General features: G+C 39.7%; 1 protein-coding gene across 2 annotated transcripts in view; it reads left to right on the top strand.

The window, feature by feature from the left end:
• Gda (guanine deaminase) overlaps positions 1–15,544 on the top strand; it is a 72,820-nt gene extending 57,276 nt beyond the window's left edge. For both annotated transcript variants that reach the window (XM_038348544.1, XM_038348548.1), the window contains exons 11-14: positions 6,936–7,082; positions 9,848–9,978; positions 10,703–10,730; positions 11,497–15,544. In XM_038348544.1, coding sequence (XP_038204472.1) covers positions 6,936–7,082; positions 9,848–9,978; positions 10,703–10,730; positions 11,497–11,567 — 377 coding nt within the window. In that variant the 3' untranslated portion in view covers positions 11,568–15,544. The remainder of the gene's footprint in view (positions 1–6,935; positions 7,083–9,847; positions 9,979–10,702; positions 10,731–11,496) is intronic.
• The last annotated feature ends 288 nt before the right edge of the window (positions 15,545–15,832 follow it).

The raw sequence follows: 15,832 nt of genomic DNA, 5'->3' as shown, positions 1-15,832 counted from the left end.
ATGCCATGTTTTCTCCATCCTCCTGCCTTCTTAATGCAGCCGTCTTGGATGCCAGCAGATATCACAAGATCTCCTCCCCATTTTCTGTGTGTTCACTTTGCAAAAAACCCAGCCCTAGATGACCTCAACAGTTCCCTTTTCTATGCCTGCAGCTGGGTGTTTAGGAGCTGCTGGAGAGAGCAGTGGCTTTCATGTTAGGTTTTGTGCTCAGATTCCGAGCAGCCCTCAACACTGGCAACAGCGATAATTATATTTCTCTAATAAGCATCTGCCTCCTCAATCCCGGTTTTCCTCCTAAAACTTTCTATTGCTGCTCAAGCCCTCCTCATTCCCAGCCCATATCCTCTTTTTGTGGATCATTACAAGAATATAAAAATAAATCAGAAATCTTTGTTTCAGTTTCCACCACCGAGTTTGCACACATTCTTGCTCACGTTTAAGTGTTGTCTACTGGACTATTCCCATCAATACACAAGCATCTAAAATATCTCCTGACCCGTTTAGTTCATACTATGTAGCTGTTCTCTTGCCCAGACATCCCCATCAGCTTCCTGTCCCACACTGCTGCCTTTCTTCACAGCAAAACTTCTGCGAGTGTGGGCATCTACACAGCTCGTGCTCTCCTGATTCTTGCCCAGCCAGCAAGGCAGCCATATTGTTCTTCTCACTGTGACTCGCTGCAATCATGATCTCTTTGCTGTCTCTCAAAAGATGCCATTCTGTTGTGACTGAATGCCTCTGTGGTCTACTGTGATTGACACTTCTCCTGGTCCCAATAGCTTACGTGGGAATCAGTAAAATTGCATAGAAAAAAATTTATTCTTCCTATGTTGCTGACCTTTCTTTCTTCTCTGAAGGATTGTTTAATTTTTCCTGCCTATTTGGAAAAGCTGTCTCCCAAGATCAATAAGTCAATCTTTTTTGTATTTCACTCCCCCCCAGGGGATTTTGTCCTCAACTCTGACCTCAAATGCCTCTTAGCTTTTATGTGCATCCTAACTCCTCTAACAAAAAATTCCCAAGAAAAAATTAACAAAACCTCATGCTTAAGAGCCTCTATTGTTAGAGGCTTTAAGAATTATCACATTACCACTACCTGGTGTGGCATAGTACCTTGGTTAAATAGCAAGTTATCCTGCCCATGGACCTTGGTATTTTTGTCTCTAAAATGGAGTTGATAACAGCAGACCAGATAGATACCTTACCTGTTTGTGCTGTGAGATAATACTCTTGTACCCTGTAAAGATTTGTCACTCATTCTGGTTTAATAAAATGCTGATTGACCAGTAGCCAGGCAGGAAGTATAGGCAGGGTGACCAGACTAGAATTCTGGGAGGAAGAAAGGCTCGGTCTGCAGTCACCACCCAGATGCAGAGGAAGCAAGATGAGAATGCTACATTGAGAAAAGGTACTAAGCCACGTGGCTAAACATAGATAAGAATTATAGGTTAATTAAGTTGTAAGAGTTAGTTATAATAAACCTGAACGAATAGGTCAAACAGTTTATAATTAATATAAGCCTCTGTGTGATTATTTGGGTCTGGGTGGCCAGGAAATGGAAGCACAACCTCTGACTCCATGTTTGTGTGGAGGATTGGTTAAGTCAATATTGTGTTGTTCTTGTAGTGATTCTTGGGATGATACAACACTGGTCTGTGACAACTGGCTATTCAGCATTGCTTTTTAATTTTATAATTGATTCACTTCTTTCTAATTAACAAGAAATAGTTACACACAAAAAGACTTAATGGGTGCTTGTTATTTATTTGTGTGTGTTCAAGTATTTGTGCTTATGGAGTGTGTGTGTGTGTGTGTGTGTGTGTGCATGTGTTCACATGTATATACAGAGACCAGAGGTCAACCTCAGGTATCATTCCTTAGGCACTGTGACAGGGTCTTTGGATGGGATCTGGGCTTGCCGATTAGACTTTATGAGTATCCAGAAAGCCCTGGTGATCTGTGTTGTGTGTCTCTGTCTTCCCAGCATGCTAACACACCCAGCTTTTTACTTAGGTCTTGGGGATCAAACTCAGACCCTAATGCTTGCTTGCATGACAAGCACTTTTACTGACTGAGCTGTCTCTCCAGCCCTGAATATTTCCTATTAATGCAGACTAATAATTTAATTAATAAAACTTGTCAGGGAACCAGATAGTTCTCTATCAAGACTGTTATAGATAAAGAAAAGCACTCTATTAAAAAAAAAAAACTCCATGCAAGTTTACCTAAGGACATATCAGATGGTTGAACATAAAACTCAGCTGCAATCCAGAATTGCTACTAAATAACCAATTACTTTTGATAATTTCAGTATTTATAGGCAATAATAATCATATAGACTTACCAGAAATGACAGGAACATTTAAAACTACAATGGATGTTTGATTAACTATAAAATGTATTCTCCAATAAAACATGCTATCTTAGTTGACATTGCATCAACTCATTTCACAACATGCATTTGTTCCTGCTAAAGGCAGTGTTTCAATTAATTATGACTAGGGGCTTAATCTGAGTCACTAAAACTCTCATTTCTCATTCAGTGATGCCAACCAGTATGGAATGCTGCCCATATCAGCTTTGGTTATTTATTGTACTAAGTTTCCAAATGTTATGCTCATTCTAAAACTTTCTGAAGGATTATTGTTTTAAAAATTGGCTATTTAATTTTCTAAAGCTTTCAACTAGGTTGAAATAATAATTGGACATTTTTTAATGTATGAAATTGTGAATTTATGTTAAATCACGTTATAAGCCTTTCACAGCCATATTTGAGTAAGTTCTATAAGTATTTAAGAAATATATGTTATATATAATATATATATAAATATATATATATATATATATTAAAATATCATGGGTTGAGTTGTAGTCCCCAAAAGAAGTTTACCAGAACTTTTAACTATGACTCTATTAGGACTAAAGGTTTCTGTAGATAGAACTAAAGTAAGGCTGGCAAGATAAACTCTTTCTGAAATGGGATGGCTCCTGGCCTCAATGATCTTGCTTATAAGAGACAGAGAGGAAAAGCCACAAGACCCAAGAAAAGAAGGCAATATGAACATGGAATAGACTGGAGTTACTGCCATAAGCCAAGATCTCCAGGAGGTGTGAGGAGCTGGACTGAACAAATCCGGGTTCTTCTTGGAGTTTCTAAAGAGCTGGGGTCCTTGACATCACTGTCAGTGGTGCTGAGGTCTGAAGCCCTGGCCCTGTACAGTCTCCACATACACTCTGCCACTGAGCCACACTCCCCAGCTAGCCCTGCTGATGGAGGATTCCCATTGGCTAATAAAGAAACTGCCTGGCCCATTTGATTGGCCAGTCCTTAGGTGGGTGGAGTAGACAGAACAGGAAGAAGGAAGTGAGGTAGATGGCTCAGTCAGATGCTACGCCTCTCCTAAGTTAGACAGACTGCCATGCCTCTGCTCAGAGAGAGAGACGCGATGAAGCTCCAGCCCAAGATGGACGTACGCTAGAATCTACCTGGTAAGGCACCACTTTGTGGTGCTACACAGTTTATTAGATATGGGTTAGACAAGATGTGAGTAAGAGGCTGAAAATAATGGGCCAGGCAGTATTTAAAAGAATACAATTTGTGTGTTGTTATTTTGGGGCATAAGCTAGTCAGGAGGCTGAAAGCAGGGTGGCGGGAAGCCAGCCCACAGCTCCACACTACAGAATGGCACCCAACGTGGATAACTGAATCCACAGAAAGCCTGAGAAAGCTTGGGAAAGACTAGAGTAAAGCATGTGTTCTTGATAACAGCAATTTCTCGGGTCAGAGCAAGCGCTCTCATCTAAGAGAGGCTTCCTGACTCAGCTTTAGCTGCAAAACCCTGCAACTCTTTTAAGAGGTCCTGCCACGAAACACTTAAAAGGTGTTGATGAAAAGCTGAATGCATGTTTTTCGGTTTTTAGCTGTAGCAGGAAAAAAGCTGTGCTGTTTTAAAATGCCAGCTTTCTGGGCCATCCTGCCAGGGCAAATTCTGACTCTTTCAAGCAGGCAGTCCTGACTACGGAGCTTTGGTGTGTTGTTTAACACTGTTGCAGCTTGCTTGCTGGCAGGGACCTTGAACCGCCACAGAGTTGTGATGATAAACATGGCTACAGCTGGTACCTCTGCCACGAGGCTGGAAAGCTAAGGAATGGGCTGGATCCAGCCGCCAAAGTCACGGCTTTAGTCCTACTGATATTGTTTGGTAAATTAAAGACTCATGTGGTCAGAAAAAGAGAAATATACAGTAAAGAAAGATTCAAAGACAAAGAAAACCTCTAAATGTTTTACAGTGTGTTAAAAATATACGCAAGCTAAAGGTTAAAGTTCTTAGGGTAAAAAAGGAAGAAAGAAAGTAGTTGGGTGTGATAGTACACACCTTTAATCCCAACACTTGAGAGGCAAAGGTAGATTGACCTCTGTGACTTCAAGGTGTGGCAGGACACACCTTTAATCCCAATGCGTGGGAGGCAGAGACAGACAGATCTCTGTGAGTTCAAGGTGTTGTAGCACACACCTTTAATCCCAGCACTTGGGAAGCAAAGACAGTGGATCTCTGTGAGTTCAAGGACAGCCTGGTCTAAAGAGTTATTCCAGGACAAAGATATAAAGAGAACCTGTCTCAAAAAATAAAAGTAAAAATAAACGAAATAGAGGTTAAAATAAAGCTGCACAAAGATGGAAAATAAACAGAGAATCTTGATACTATATGCTATTGTGCTCTCTTTGAATTGTTTGAATGCTGAGGAAGGAGCAACAGCTGCTAAAAGATATTTGTTTATAAATGCTGCTGAACTAATCCAAGATAGATATTTTGAAAATACTTTGACTTCAGAATTTGGATCTAAGGATATGATACTTTGGAAAAGAGATTCTTCTTTTATTTTTACAGAAAATGAGACCCTATGGATTGCATCTATCCCAATATGGTATGATAGATCACGGCCTCCTGAAAGGTTGCTGTGAACAACTTCAGAAAATTACTTCACTCAACTGATGACTGAGATGAACCTGGCACACAGGTTATACCATGAAAGATTTGATTAACAGCGTCCCCATTCAGCAGGAAGCAGTTTGGAGAGAAATAACTGCGCCCATGTTCCCAAATATTGTTTATAAATGCTCTTTTACATTTAAAGGGGGATATGATATATATATGAATAATTTGCATTGGTATGGATTTTAAGGTCAATTTTGTTATATGTATATGTATTTTTGATACTGATTAAGGTATTGTGATTGTGTAGTTCATTTTAAAAATGTAATGTATAGTTAAGAAATATAGGTTGTTAATGGATAATCATCGATAATAGTAAAGCTTATAGTCATGTTAGTTAGATTTTCTAGATATATAGAGATATATTTCAGTTAGATAGACATTCTTCAAATCTTTCAAAGACTACAGAATATTCCACTTAAATGTTTTAATAACTTAAGGCTTTTCATGACAATGAGACACGTCTGCTCCTGGCAGCACCAATCTACTTCAAGAGGAAGATGGGCATCGAAGAGGATCCTTATGGAGTTTGATAGCCACTTGGGCAAGAAACTGCTCTTGCCTGGACTGTTGGCATAAACTGGACACGAAGAACCCACAGAGAGAGGACTAAATATGAGATGATCTTTTGGGGTTCCTGATTCAAGAAAGAGTCTGCGAGACATTCTGAAGGACACAGCAGATAGTGAATGAACTGCCTTCGAAATTTCCTGCTGCATAGAAATGTCTGATGGATATTTATGGGCCTGTAGGCCGAAGATGGATGCCCCAACAGTACAAAAGAACTTTGGGTGACTGTCCAGGCAGCGAGATGTCTCTGTCATTTCTAGAGTTTGGAAGTTGCTTATTTCTTGTTTACTTAGGTAATATTATATCCTTCTGGAGTCTTTGATGGAGTTGAAGAATAGATAGATAGTTATAGTTTTCCTTAGTTATGATAAAAGATAAAGTAGATATAAATATTATAACTAATTCTTACTTGATAACTGTTTTGTTATATGTAATTTTACTATATTAAAGTTAAAGCCTTTTTTTTTTAAACAGAAAAAGGGGAAATGATGGAGGATTCCCATTGGCTAATAAAGAAACTGCCTGGCCCATTTGATTGGCCAGTCCTTAGGTGGGTGGAGTAGACAGAACAGGAAGAAGGAAGTGAGGTAGATGGCTCAGTCAGATGCTACGCCTCTCCTAAGTTAGACAGACTGCCATGCCTCTGCTCAGAGAGAGAGACGCGATGAAGCTCCAGCCCAAGATGGACGTTCGCTAGAATCTACCTGGTAAGGCACCACTTTGTGGTGCTACACAGTTTATTAGATATGGGTTAGACAAGATGTGAGTAAGAGGCTGAAAATAATGGGCCAGGCAGTATTTAAAAGAATACAATTTGTGTGTTGTTATTTTGGGGCATAAGCTAGTCAGGAGGCTGAAAGCAGGGTGGCGGGAAGCCAGCCCACAGCTCCACACTACAGCCCTGCCAACACTTAGACTTTTGACTCCCAAAACTGTGAGAGAAGACAGTTCCCTTGTGTTAAGTCACAAGATTTGTGAGGTTTTGAGCAATCCTAGAAGCTAATTCTGAAATATGTTTGATTTTAATGAAAGGTGGTTTTTAAAATCAGCAAAGCAGTGGATTTTAGAAAGTTAGAGCATCTTGATGTGTGTATTGTCATTTACCTTGTTCTCATTTGTCTCCCTTCTCATGCCTCCTTGCTTGTCCCGTTCCTCCCCCTAAACAGTGACCACTTCCGCTTTTATGCAAATGAAAAAAATTTGAGTTTATTTAAATGCTGGCTTATACTTATATGTTTACAGATGAGAACTTTCTAAAAATTGAAAAATAGACTGTTTGTCATTAAAACCAGAGGAAGAAAACAACATATATACCTGTTATTCCATCCATCTTCATAAAGTCCCTGTTTGGGCTTTGCCTTTCCTACACAGATGTGGCTGGTGGTTACTCCTACTCCATGCTTGATGCCATCAGAAGAGCAGTAATGGTTTCCAATATCCTCTTAATTAATAAGGTGAATGAGAAGAGTCTCACCCTCAAAGAAGTCTTCAGACTAGCCACTCTTGGAGGAAGCCAAGGTAATGAGTAGTTTCTTCATCTTTCACGTCGTGTACAGCCATGCCAATGTGTGTCTTTGGCTATAGTGTAAAGGTGCACCCCAGTGAACTAAGGCGAATGCTATATTAATGACTGATGTATGGCATATAGTACACCCAAAGCATAGCCATGTGGTGAATCAGCCATTCTTTCAATGAATTCACTCTTTGTGGACAACTGCTTAATGCACTGTTGCCATATTGATTATTTTAATTAATATTGACACTAGCCACATACGTACGAGTCTAGATAATTCTCCCTTCTATTGAGTCAAGTGCTTTCTTTTCTCGAGTGATAATGCTACTGATGGAAGTTACTGCCAAGCTAGTTGAATTCTTTCCATGGGGCAGTCAGGTGAACGGCCTGCTCGTGTGCTGTATTTCACTCCTCACAATCACTGTGGTCAATTTCATTTTACAAAAAAAGGAACCTGGGCGACACACAGCTGCCAGGGGAAGTGTGCCATGTTTTGAATCCAGAACACATAAACCCAGAGTGTGGAGTGTAACCTCTATTACACTGTCTTCCCGTATAAATCCCTGCCTAGTCCGTGCACTGATTACTCAAACCTCTTTAGATGAAGAAAGATGCGGCGGTGTAGTTGATTGATAGACAAATATTGTTCATCATCTTTTTTAGTTCTCATATACAAATAATTGATTTGTTTTAGAAATATGATATAATGAAAATGGCTTCATGCCACGGGCAGCTCTGGAGCAATTAAAATACACATACACAGATCTATGTAGATTTATGATAAATACCCAAATTATAAATGGAAGGTCAGGAATATCTTCTCTGCATGGTTCAGAATATGATGAGCACCAAAAGAACATTTCTAGAAAGAGGAATCATGGTTACACCTTTTGTGCTTTCCTAGGCCTTCTGTTTCATTTCTGAAATCTTGTGTGGCCCCTCCTCCACAGCACCATTATTTCTGTTATATATGTTAGCTCAAAGATCTGCTACCCACCCACTGATGAAAACAGATTGAGCCAAAGTGACAATTCTTTTTTTTTTCTATCCTGAGCTCTGTGTTTTGCTTTACTCTGTTGCTGTTTCTGATCAGACTGCTGTGGGAACTTGACCAATCTTTCTACCTGGGAGTGTAGCTTTTAAATCAATGCTGTTGGACTACTAGTTACTGTTTGGAATTTCGTCTCCTCAGCTTCTGTCTGTAGTAGAGCCTGAGTGAAATGGGTTGAAGAAATCCCTGTTTCAAGTGTGGCACTTCCCAGCACTGCCACACCTCTACATGACTCCATGTCAGCCAAGTTCACACAGACAGCATTCTAAAGGTGGCAAGTACATTTCCTTGAAGCCATTGGAGATGCTGACCAACCTGGTTAGGTCTCTAGAAAGATCTATATTTGCATCCATTTGAAAGTTCACTGAAAGCCCTCACCTGTTTCTTGGTTAACTCGTTTTTTGAACTCTCCATGATCTGAAGAATAGCCCGTTTAGTTTAGATTTGCCATCAGACCCTGGGACCCTCTCAACGGTGCCAGTTTCTCTGGCCCTACTAAGCACACACAATTTCATGCTGAATACAGTTATTAAAAGCTCATGGTAGGTTGCACTTTAACCAGTAAAAGAGAAGTATCAGGGTTTTCCTTCACACCAGGCTCTCCCAGAAGCCACATAGTTGCTTCAAACAGTTAATAGTTCCACACCACTCTCTGGCTATGAGACTTCCTTAGGTTAAAAAGTCTTGTCTTTTCTGAGAATGAAAAAGAGTCACTATTTAAGTAGTGTCTGAAGAATGACTCTGATTTCTAATTTGGTATACTGATAGTTGATAAGTTTTCAGGATGCCTGTGCACAGAAAAATCATGTGTCAGATACTGTGCTATACCATAAAAGAAAAGGAAAATTGATCCAATATTTACATGTCATAAAATACCCTGGCAGTGACAGGATGCACCAGGCATGAGTAGATCTTGGAATAGACAGTACAACAATGAGCTGTGGCCTCAATGCAATGGCCTCAATGCCTGACTTTCTTAGAATACAGACTTTAAGGAGATGCCAGTCAAACAGCATCATTGGCAACAAAACCCAATACCAGCACATTCTTTAATATGCTATAAAAATGTGCCATGTTCTCCTTTGGCATCCAGGGACCATGGTCAAGAGTTACAGATATAAGACAGCCTGTGCCCTGTTTTAGGAAACTATTCTTCTTGGGCAACCAGAAAACCTTTCCTTTAAAGTTACAGAGTCACTTTTAAAATCACTGGCATGCTTCAGATGCAGGATCTCTGGATATTTTTCCCCAATTCAAAGGATTTAAACTAAAGAATTCATGATGGGTATGCCTGTTTTAGAAATTTCACAAAGATTTAGTTTTTAATTTGAGGTTCAGTTCACTGCAAAGAAAAGAAATACCACCAACTATTTCATTGACTTAAAAAGGCAAAGCGAGGAGTGTTGGGGAAAGGAGGGAAGAATGAGGTAGATTTGTGCCAAACTGGTTGCTTTGAGCGTTCAGTAGAGTGCGCTGGCAGAACTGAAATTGAGACTTCATCGGAATTATGACAGCGGTGGTGAATGGAGCTATTTGCTTTCCTGTTCTCTACACTCTATACAGAGGTCATGTGGCCTGTTGAAATGAGAGTTTTCTGCTTCACTATTCAGATACTACTTTTGGAGGGTCTAGTTTTATGTTTGCAGAAACCATCCTGGCTAACAAGGGCATCACAATGACTCAATGGTAACTCTGACTCCCGTTCACTTCCATTTGTAGCCCTTGGTCTAGACAGTGAGATTGGAAACTTTGAAGTTGGCAAGGAGTTTGATGCCCTCTTGATCAACCCCAAAGCATCGGACTCTCCTATCGATCTGTTTTATGGGGATTTTGTTGGTGATATTTCTGATGTAAGTAAAAGAAAGTTAAGTAAAATGCCTTTTTGTCATTTTGGGTTTTATTTGAGGGGGGTGGAGGGATCTGTTTTTAAAACAATCATTATTAAAGTAACATGTATTCATTTAGTTTATTTATAAGAAATGTGCTAATGTTTTAAGAAATTCTTTTGTTCTTCTATTATTAGAGTAAATTTCTGAGAAATGGGCTTTATCTCATTCATTTAGTTATATTTTCTACTTTGATACATTTTTGAAGTATTTGCATCATTTTTTTGTATTGAGTTCTTTGATTTATGTGAGACTCTACATCTGACAATTTCAAGGTTGTTTGCCAAGAATATTCCAGTAATAGGTGGGGAATGGTGAAACACATCTTTAATCCTAGCACTAAGGAGGGGAAGTCAGGAATATCTTCTTGAGTTCAAGGCCAGCCTGGTGTACATAGTAAGTTCCATGACTATGTTGAGACCCTGTCTCAAAAACCAACAAATAGATAATATTTTAGTAAGGATAAACATTTGTTAATAGTAGACTGGGATTTTTGTTCATTTTCTTGCTTTGGGTTTAGGTTTTCATTTATTCATTTGGTTTTGGAAAGATAATTTTTTATGAAAATGTAAATTTGTCATTAAGAAATAGATTTCAATTGCTGGGTTTTGCCAGTGGCATTTCCCTGTGAATCTCATTTCTGAATGTATCAAGAACTGTTTCTCACCGCATTTATTTTCCATTTTAGGCTGTTATCCAGAAGTTCCTCTATCTAGGTAGGTAGATATGCTTCTGGGCTATAAATACAACCTTTTTCTTGGTCAAGGCTCTCTGTTCTAGGTATATTACATTAAACTCTATGGATGTTAAATTGTGCTAATTCATCTTTTGAACAGTTCTCAGCACTGAACTTGCACTATAGCACAATGCCTAGCAATTCCCCAAGAACATACTTAAGTCCTGAGCTGTGATATAGAGGGAAAGAGAGCTTTTGGTCAAGCCCTCTTATGCTCCTTCTGTGCCCCCAACCTCCCTATCCTGGGACAGAACTGAACCCACAGCCAGAGTTCTATTCCCAGAAGCATAATTAGATCAGGAGAGCCCAAGAGTAGCCTCCCTTCTCTTTGCGTGAGTTCAGTGCTGGGTGAAGTTGAGCTTCTCAAGGGCACATTCTGTAGATTGCTTATTTCAATGTGCTAAGAAGATTCCAGGAGTAAAGATAGGTATGCTTTTTCTCCTGGGACTGGAAATGCCAACCAGCCCCTTCAGCAGAAATGTCGGAGACAGGGGTTTATTGAACATTGGTGGATTTCCACCTCAGAGACAAGAATGGAAACCCCAGTCCACAATGAGCTATGGTGTCATCTCTGAATCAAGTCATCCCAAGGAGATTGTAAATGATCTGGGGAAAATAGAGCTTCTTCCTTTTTGCTTGTGTTTCTTCTTTGAAAAGTGTTTTGGCTTAAGATCTCTTTCAAAGGAAATTAAGGCAATTATTAACCCAAAAGCACAGTACAAACAATTCTTTGATTTTTCTTTCAGGAGATGACCGGAACATTGAGGAGGTTTATGTGGGTGGAAAGCAGGTGGTTCCATTCTCCAGCTCAGTGTAAGAAGACCCTTGAGCATCCATGATATTCTCCTGGGATGACATGGTTCTGCTTCTTCCTTGTGCCCGGGTGCCAGTTAGAAGGAATATTTAAAAAAAAGTATTGTGTTCTTCAGATGACTTCTGTTTCTATGTCTGCTTCCAGTGCTCACTTGGTAAATCGTGCAAAGGAAGTGACGTGCTCCTTGACCCTGGTGGGGAGCATTCAAAATTCCATGATGGTGCCTACTTCGGGGCTGCTTAGATTTGTGTTAGGCTCATGCAAAAGGCAGTGTTAATAACGGGCGCTGTGCTTCTACTATTGAAATCAAACCTTTCTGTGCAGGGAAATACGGTGCAAAGAAATATCCCTATGTGGTTAGACATTCTGAGCTAAATGAAAAGTAGGAGACTCCATGTGCCCCATTGAGTAGATTTTTAAGCAAGGGCACAAGCTAGACAGTGAATAGATGTTGGAAAAAACCATTGATTGTGCTTGGAAATTAAATACTGAAAACATCTATGTAAAAAGTTGGATTTTAAAATGTGCTTCTAGGTTGACCTTATCTATGGAAATTTGCACTTTATGGAATTTGCATTTCAGAGATGTGTTGTTGTTTTGCTTTGCCTTCTTTAGGAATGAATGGCAGAACCCGAATGCCACATGCTTTTCAAATATAGTTCTGTGCTTCAAAGTGTTTGACAGAAGTTGAGTATTAAAGATTTATAGTCTCTTAGGGATAGTATTCATATAGCCACATGGCATAAATAGTTGTGTTTTTGTGTACTTCAAAGTCACCTTGATTTCTGGCTGTGCGGTATTATAGTTGCTTCTATTTTATTAGATGAGAAACAAGCCCCATGTGCTGCTGCTGCCTAAGCTGGGGTCTCCGTAAATTGGGGAAGTACTGTACCCCTGGGAGCTGTTAGCAGTGACAGGACAGGGCTCTCTGCAGTATCCCATCTACTCGGCACAGTGGGTCATCGTTGCTGTGAACTTTGCCCTCCTATCAATGTGCTAGAACTTAAAAGCTAAGTGCAAGTCCCTTTAAGAGCTGTAGATAAGGCTCTGAAGGCCTGCAGATTAAAAGTACTCTGTTTTTCTAATTTATCAGATTGTCACTTGAATTCCTTGCGGTTTTTCTAGCATCAAAATCTCAGTATAATGAGAAGGTTATAGAAACTCCATGTAATGCTTCTTTTAGCAGGACTTACAAAAGAATAATAAACAAAGAAGGATATTTTAGCTTTCCTAACTATACAATGTCCCTTCTTATAACAGTGAAAACCAGATTACAACCTCATGGCAGATTCTTAGGAAACAGTGAAGTGAGTTCTACATTTTCTTAATTTATTCCATACTCTATAAACACACAAAGACAGGGAACAGGTCTTGTCAACATCATTTCGTTCCCAGGGCTTAGATGAGTTTCCATATTATCCTACAGCAGATCTTAGGTGATAGAGCTAATTCCGTGTTAGCACGTGTTAGCAAGTCCGAGAGCACACAGTTCCTCCACTGCTCTGTAAACCTCAGTTTCACCTCGCATGCTAATTCGGCAGTAATTTGTCCCGACCTGTTTTCCTAATAGAAGCACTTTTAGATGTGGTTGTGTATACGTTATATCTGAAGATGGTACAAACATTTAGTCTCATTTAGTTTTAGTTTTTTTTTTTAAAGACAGAATTATTTTGCATATATGTGTGGGGGGGATAGAAGTGGATAAAACCAATTTCTGGTCTTAGTCTTCTAGCGCACCAGTAACGTCAAAATGATCTGCCAAATCCCCTCCCCCATTCTATCTGAGTTTGGCAAGTGTTTTCTGCTGTATCTTCTGACTCTTACCAAAGGAACTTAGCAGGGAATCTCACCTGAGTGAAGTGGGCCTGGGAGCTTAGGTGTGTGTTGAGTAAGAGTTCTGCCAGTCAGCAGCTGCTTCCAATCTTTGCAGATCCCACACTCCTCTTCCTTAAGGGTGTGCATTTTGATACTGAGCATCAGCTTTTATTTAAACTTAAGATTCACGCACAATAACATAAATATATGTAATTCTGGAAGGAGGAATAACAGTTATTTGACACCATCTGGTCAAACATCCAGATTAGTAGTCCTGATAGTGTGTTATGAGCTGAATAACTTCTAATAAAAACAATGTGTTGAAGTGTTTACATGTACTTTGATCTCCCTGCATCCCTTATAACTTTGGAGCTTTATTTTCCCAAGTGAAGTGTTCCTCAGTGTGTGACTTATGCCGTTTCTGTGCCCCACACAAGGGGTCAGATATCCTGCACTTTGAAATGTTGCCGTTGCCTAACTTAGGTTGACTTTGTGAATTACAGTCAGCACTATTCCTAGCCTATCCCAACTGTCACTTTTTGTTTGAATGGTTTGCTCTCTTTTGAAGAAAGGGAGAACAAAAGGGAAGGAATGAAGGAAGGAAGAGAAAAAGGGAGGAAAGGAGGAAGGAAAGAAGATTAAAACATTATCCCTCCTACTCCATACCATTTAACTTGTTTCTCTAGAATTTTTGATGGACTTCATTGTAAAAGGTTAAAAAAAAACACTGAAAAGTATCATGTGTATTACATTTCCAAAATTTCTTGTAACCAAAACACAAAAGTAGACTAATAAAGTTGAATTTGATTTCGTGGGGGGGGGGCATTGAAAATAAGAGATTAGGACCCAAAAGGTTTTTCTATTCTACTGGGTCAAAGAGACTGGACTCTCCTCTGTGGCATTGTCTTAGCTGGCTCTTTCCTTGCCCTGTCAAAAGACTTTAGAATCCAAGAGGATGTCTACCTTCATGCCAGGAGGGGGCCTTTCTAAGTTAATTCTGTGAACATTTAATCTCTTTTCTTCTTCAGTGATAAATTTCCAAGTTAAAGGAAAGGAAATGGTGGAAAAGCCCTTCTTCCTTGCTTAGCTGATTTTTTGAAGTGTTCCCTTGGCTATCTCTGTTGGCAAATGCTCTGAAATTTTACAGAGGAAACATAATGGCTGTGAGATCTGGCAGTGTGTTCTATCTTCACTCCCTACCAGATTATTCCTATTTTTAAACTTTTTTGCTTCAGAAGCAGACATATGGGAAGCCTTCAAGGCGTGATGGGAAGAACATTGTATCAGTTCGACCTTTTATGTGCGTGTGAGGAAGGTACCCCGAGCTGGATGCTTCTGGAGCTTGGTGGGCATTTTTTTAAAGTTGCTGCTGCTGTTGTTGCTGCTGCTGGAATATTCAAATATTTTAAGAGCATTATCTTAGCTATTAACAAATAGAATGAGGGGCATAGTAAGAGCAATGACTTGAAATAATCTTTAAATCACAAAGATTCTATATAATATTTTTAAGACCGAAAGGAGATGTTTGCAATTTCTAATCTACTAGCTGCTGCAGGGATGACGTCATACATTGCACTTTATTATGTCTCCAGAGAAGACGTAATAAATGTCTTTCTGAAGACCTGGGTGGAAGCAGATAGCAGAAAAGTCACTGAGAAAGAAAACAAAACTCTTGACATTTGTTGCCATAGAGATAACCCCCAAAACTCTTGATTGACGTTTGTTGCCATGTGTGTTTCCAAGCCTAACCCAACGTTCCTACCCATCTCCAGCACTGAGCGGGAGAGAGCAAGGCTTGAAGGGTTTGTTTGTGGGCCCAGTCCAAATGCACTGATATGCAAAAGCCAGCCAAGTCAAAGATGAAGGGAAATGTCAATCCCCAGCAGGCTTTTTCCCAGGTTACTTGAGTAACTGGTATCATTAACCTTTGTTACTTGGCAGTGACTCAGCTGTCTACTTCTTACCCAGAAATCCTATCAGCAACCTTTCCTGATCCTATTGTTAACCTCTTGATGGCTGTTCTTAAGAATATAGACGTACATGTGAATGTAGTCAAGGGGACATCCTTCCCCTTAGTATTTGTATGATTTGCTAATTGTCACTGTACTGAGTGAGCTCCTTCGTGCATCAGGAAAAAAAATAAACGTGATTTTGTGTTTGCATTAGTGTTTGTTGTGTTTCCTGTGTTTGTTGCAAGTTCTATCAGTATGAAGAAAGGAGAATGACTCTGATAATACGTTTTTTCCTTTTCTTGTGATGGATTAAAAAACAGACTGGAATGTTTAGCTGGGGCTCAACAATACTTCTATCATATCACTGCACATGGCTTTTTAAATCAAGCCACTGGGATGGTTCTGCTAGACTGGCAGCTTGTTTGGGTTGATGGGAGGATTAGTAAAATCTTATTCCAGCTGTGTCTGTGAAGAAGTACAAGAGATGAACAGATAATGAAG

This window comes from Arvicola amphibius, chromosome 1 (genome assembly GCF_903992535.2).
Source record: "Arvicola amphibius chromosome 1, mArvAmp1.2, whole genome shotgun sequence".
In the NCBI taxonomy this organism is placed as follows: Eukaryota; Metazoa; Chordata; class Mammalia; order Rodentia; family Cricetidae; genus Arvicola; species Arvicola amphibius.
The sequence above is the reverse complement of the archived record's forward strand: the minus strand, read 5'-3'. Positions and strand labels throughout refer to the sequence as shown.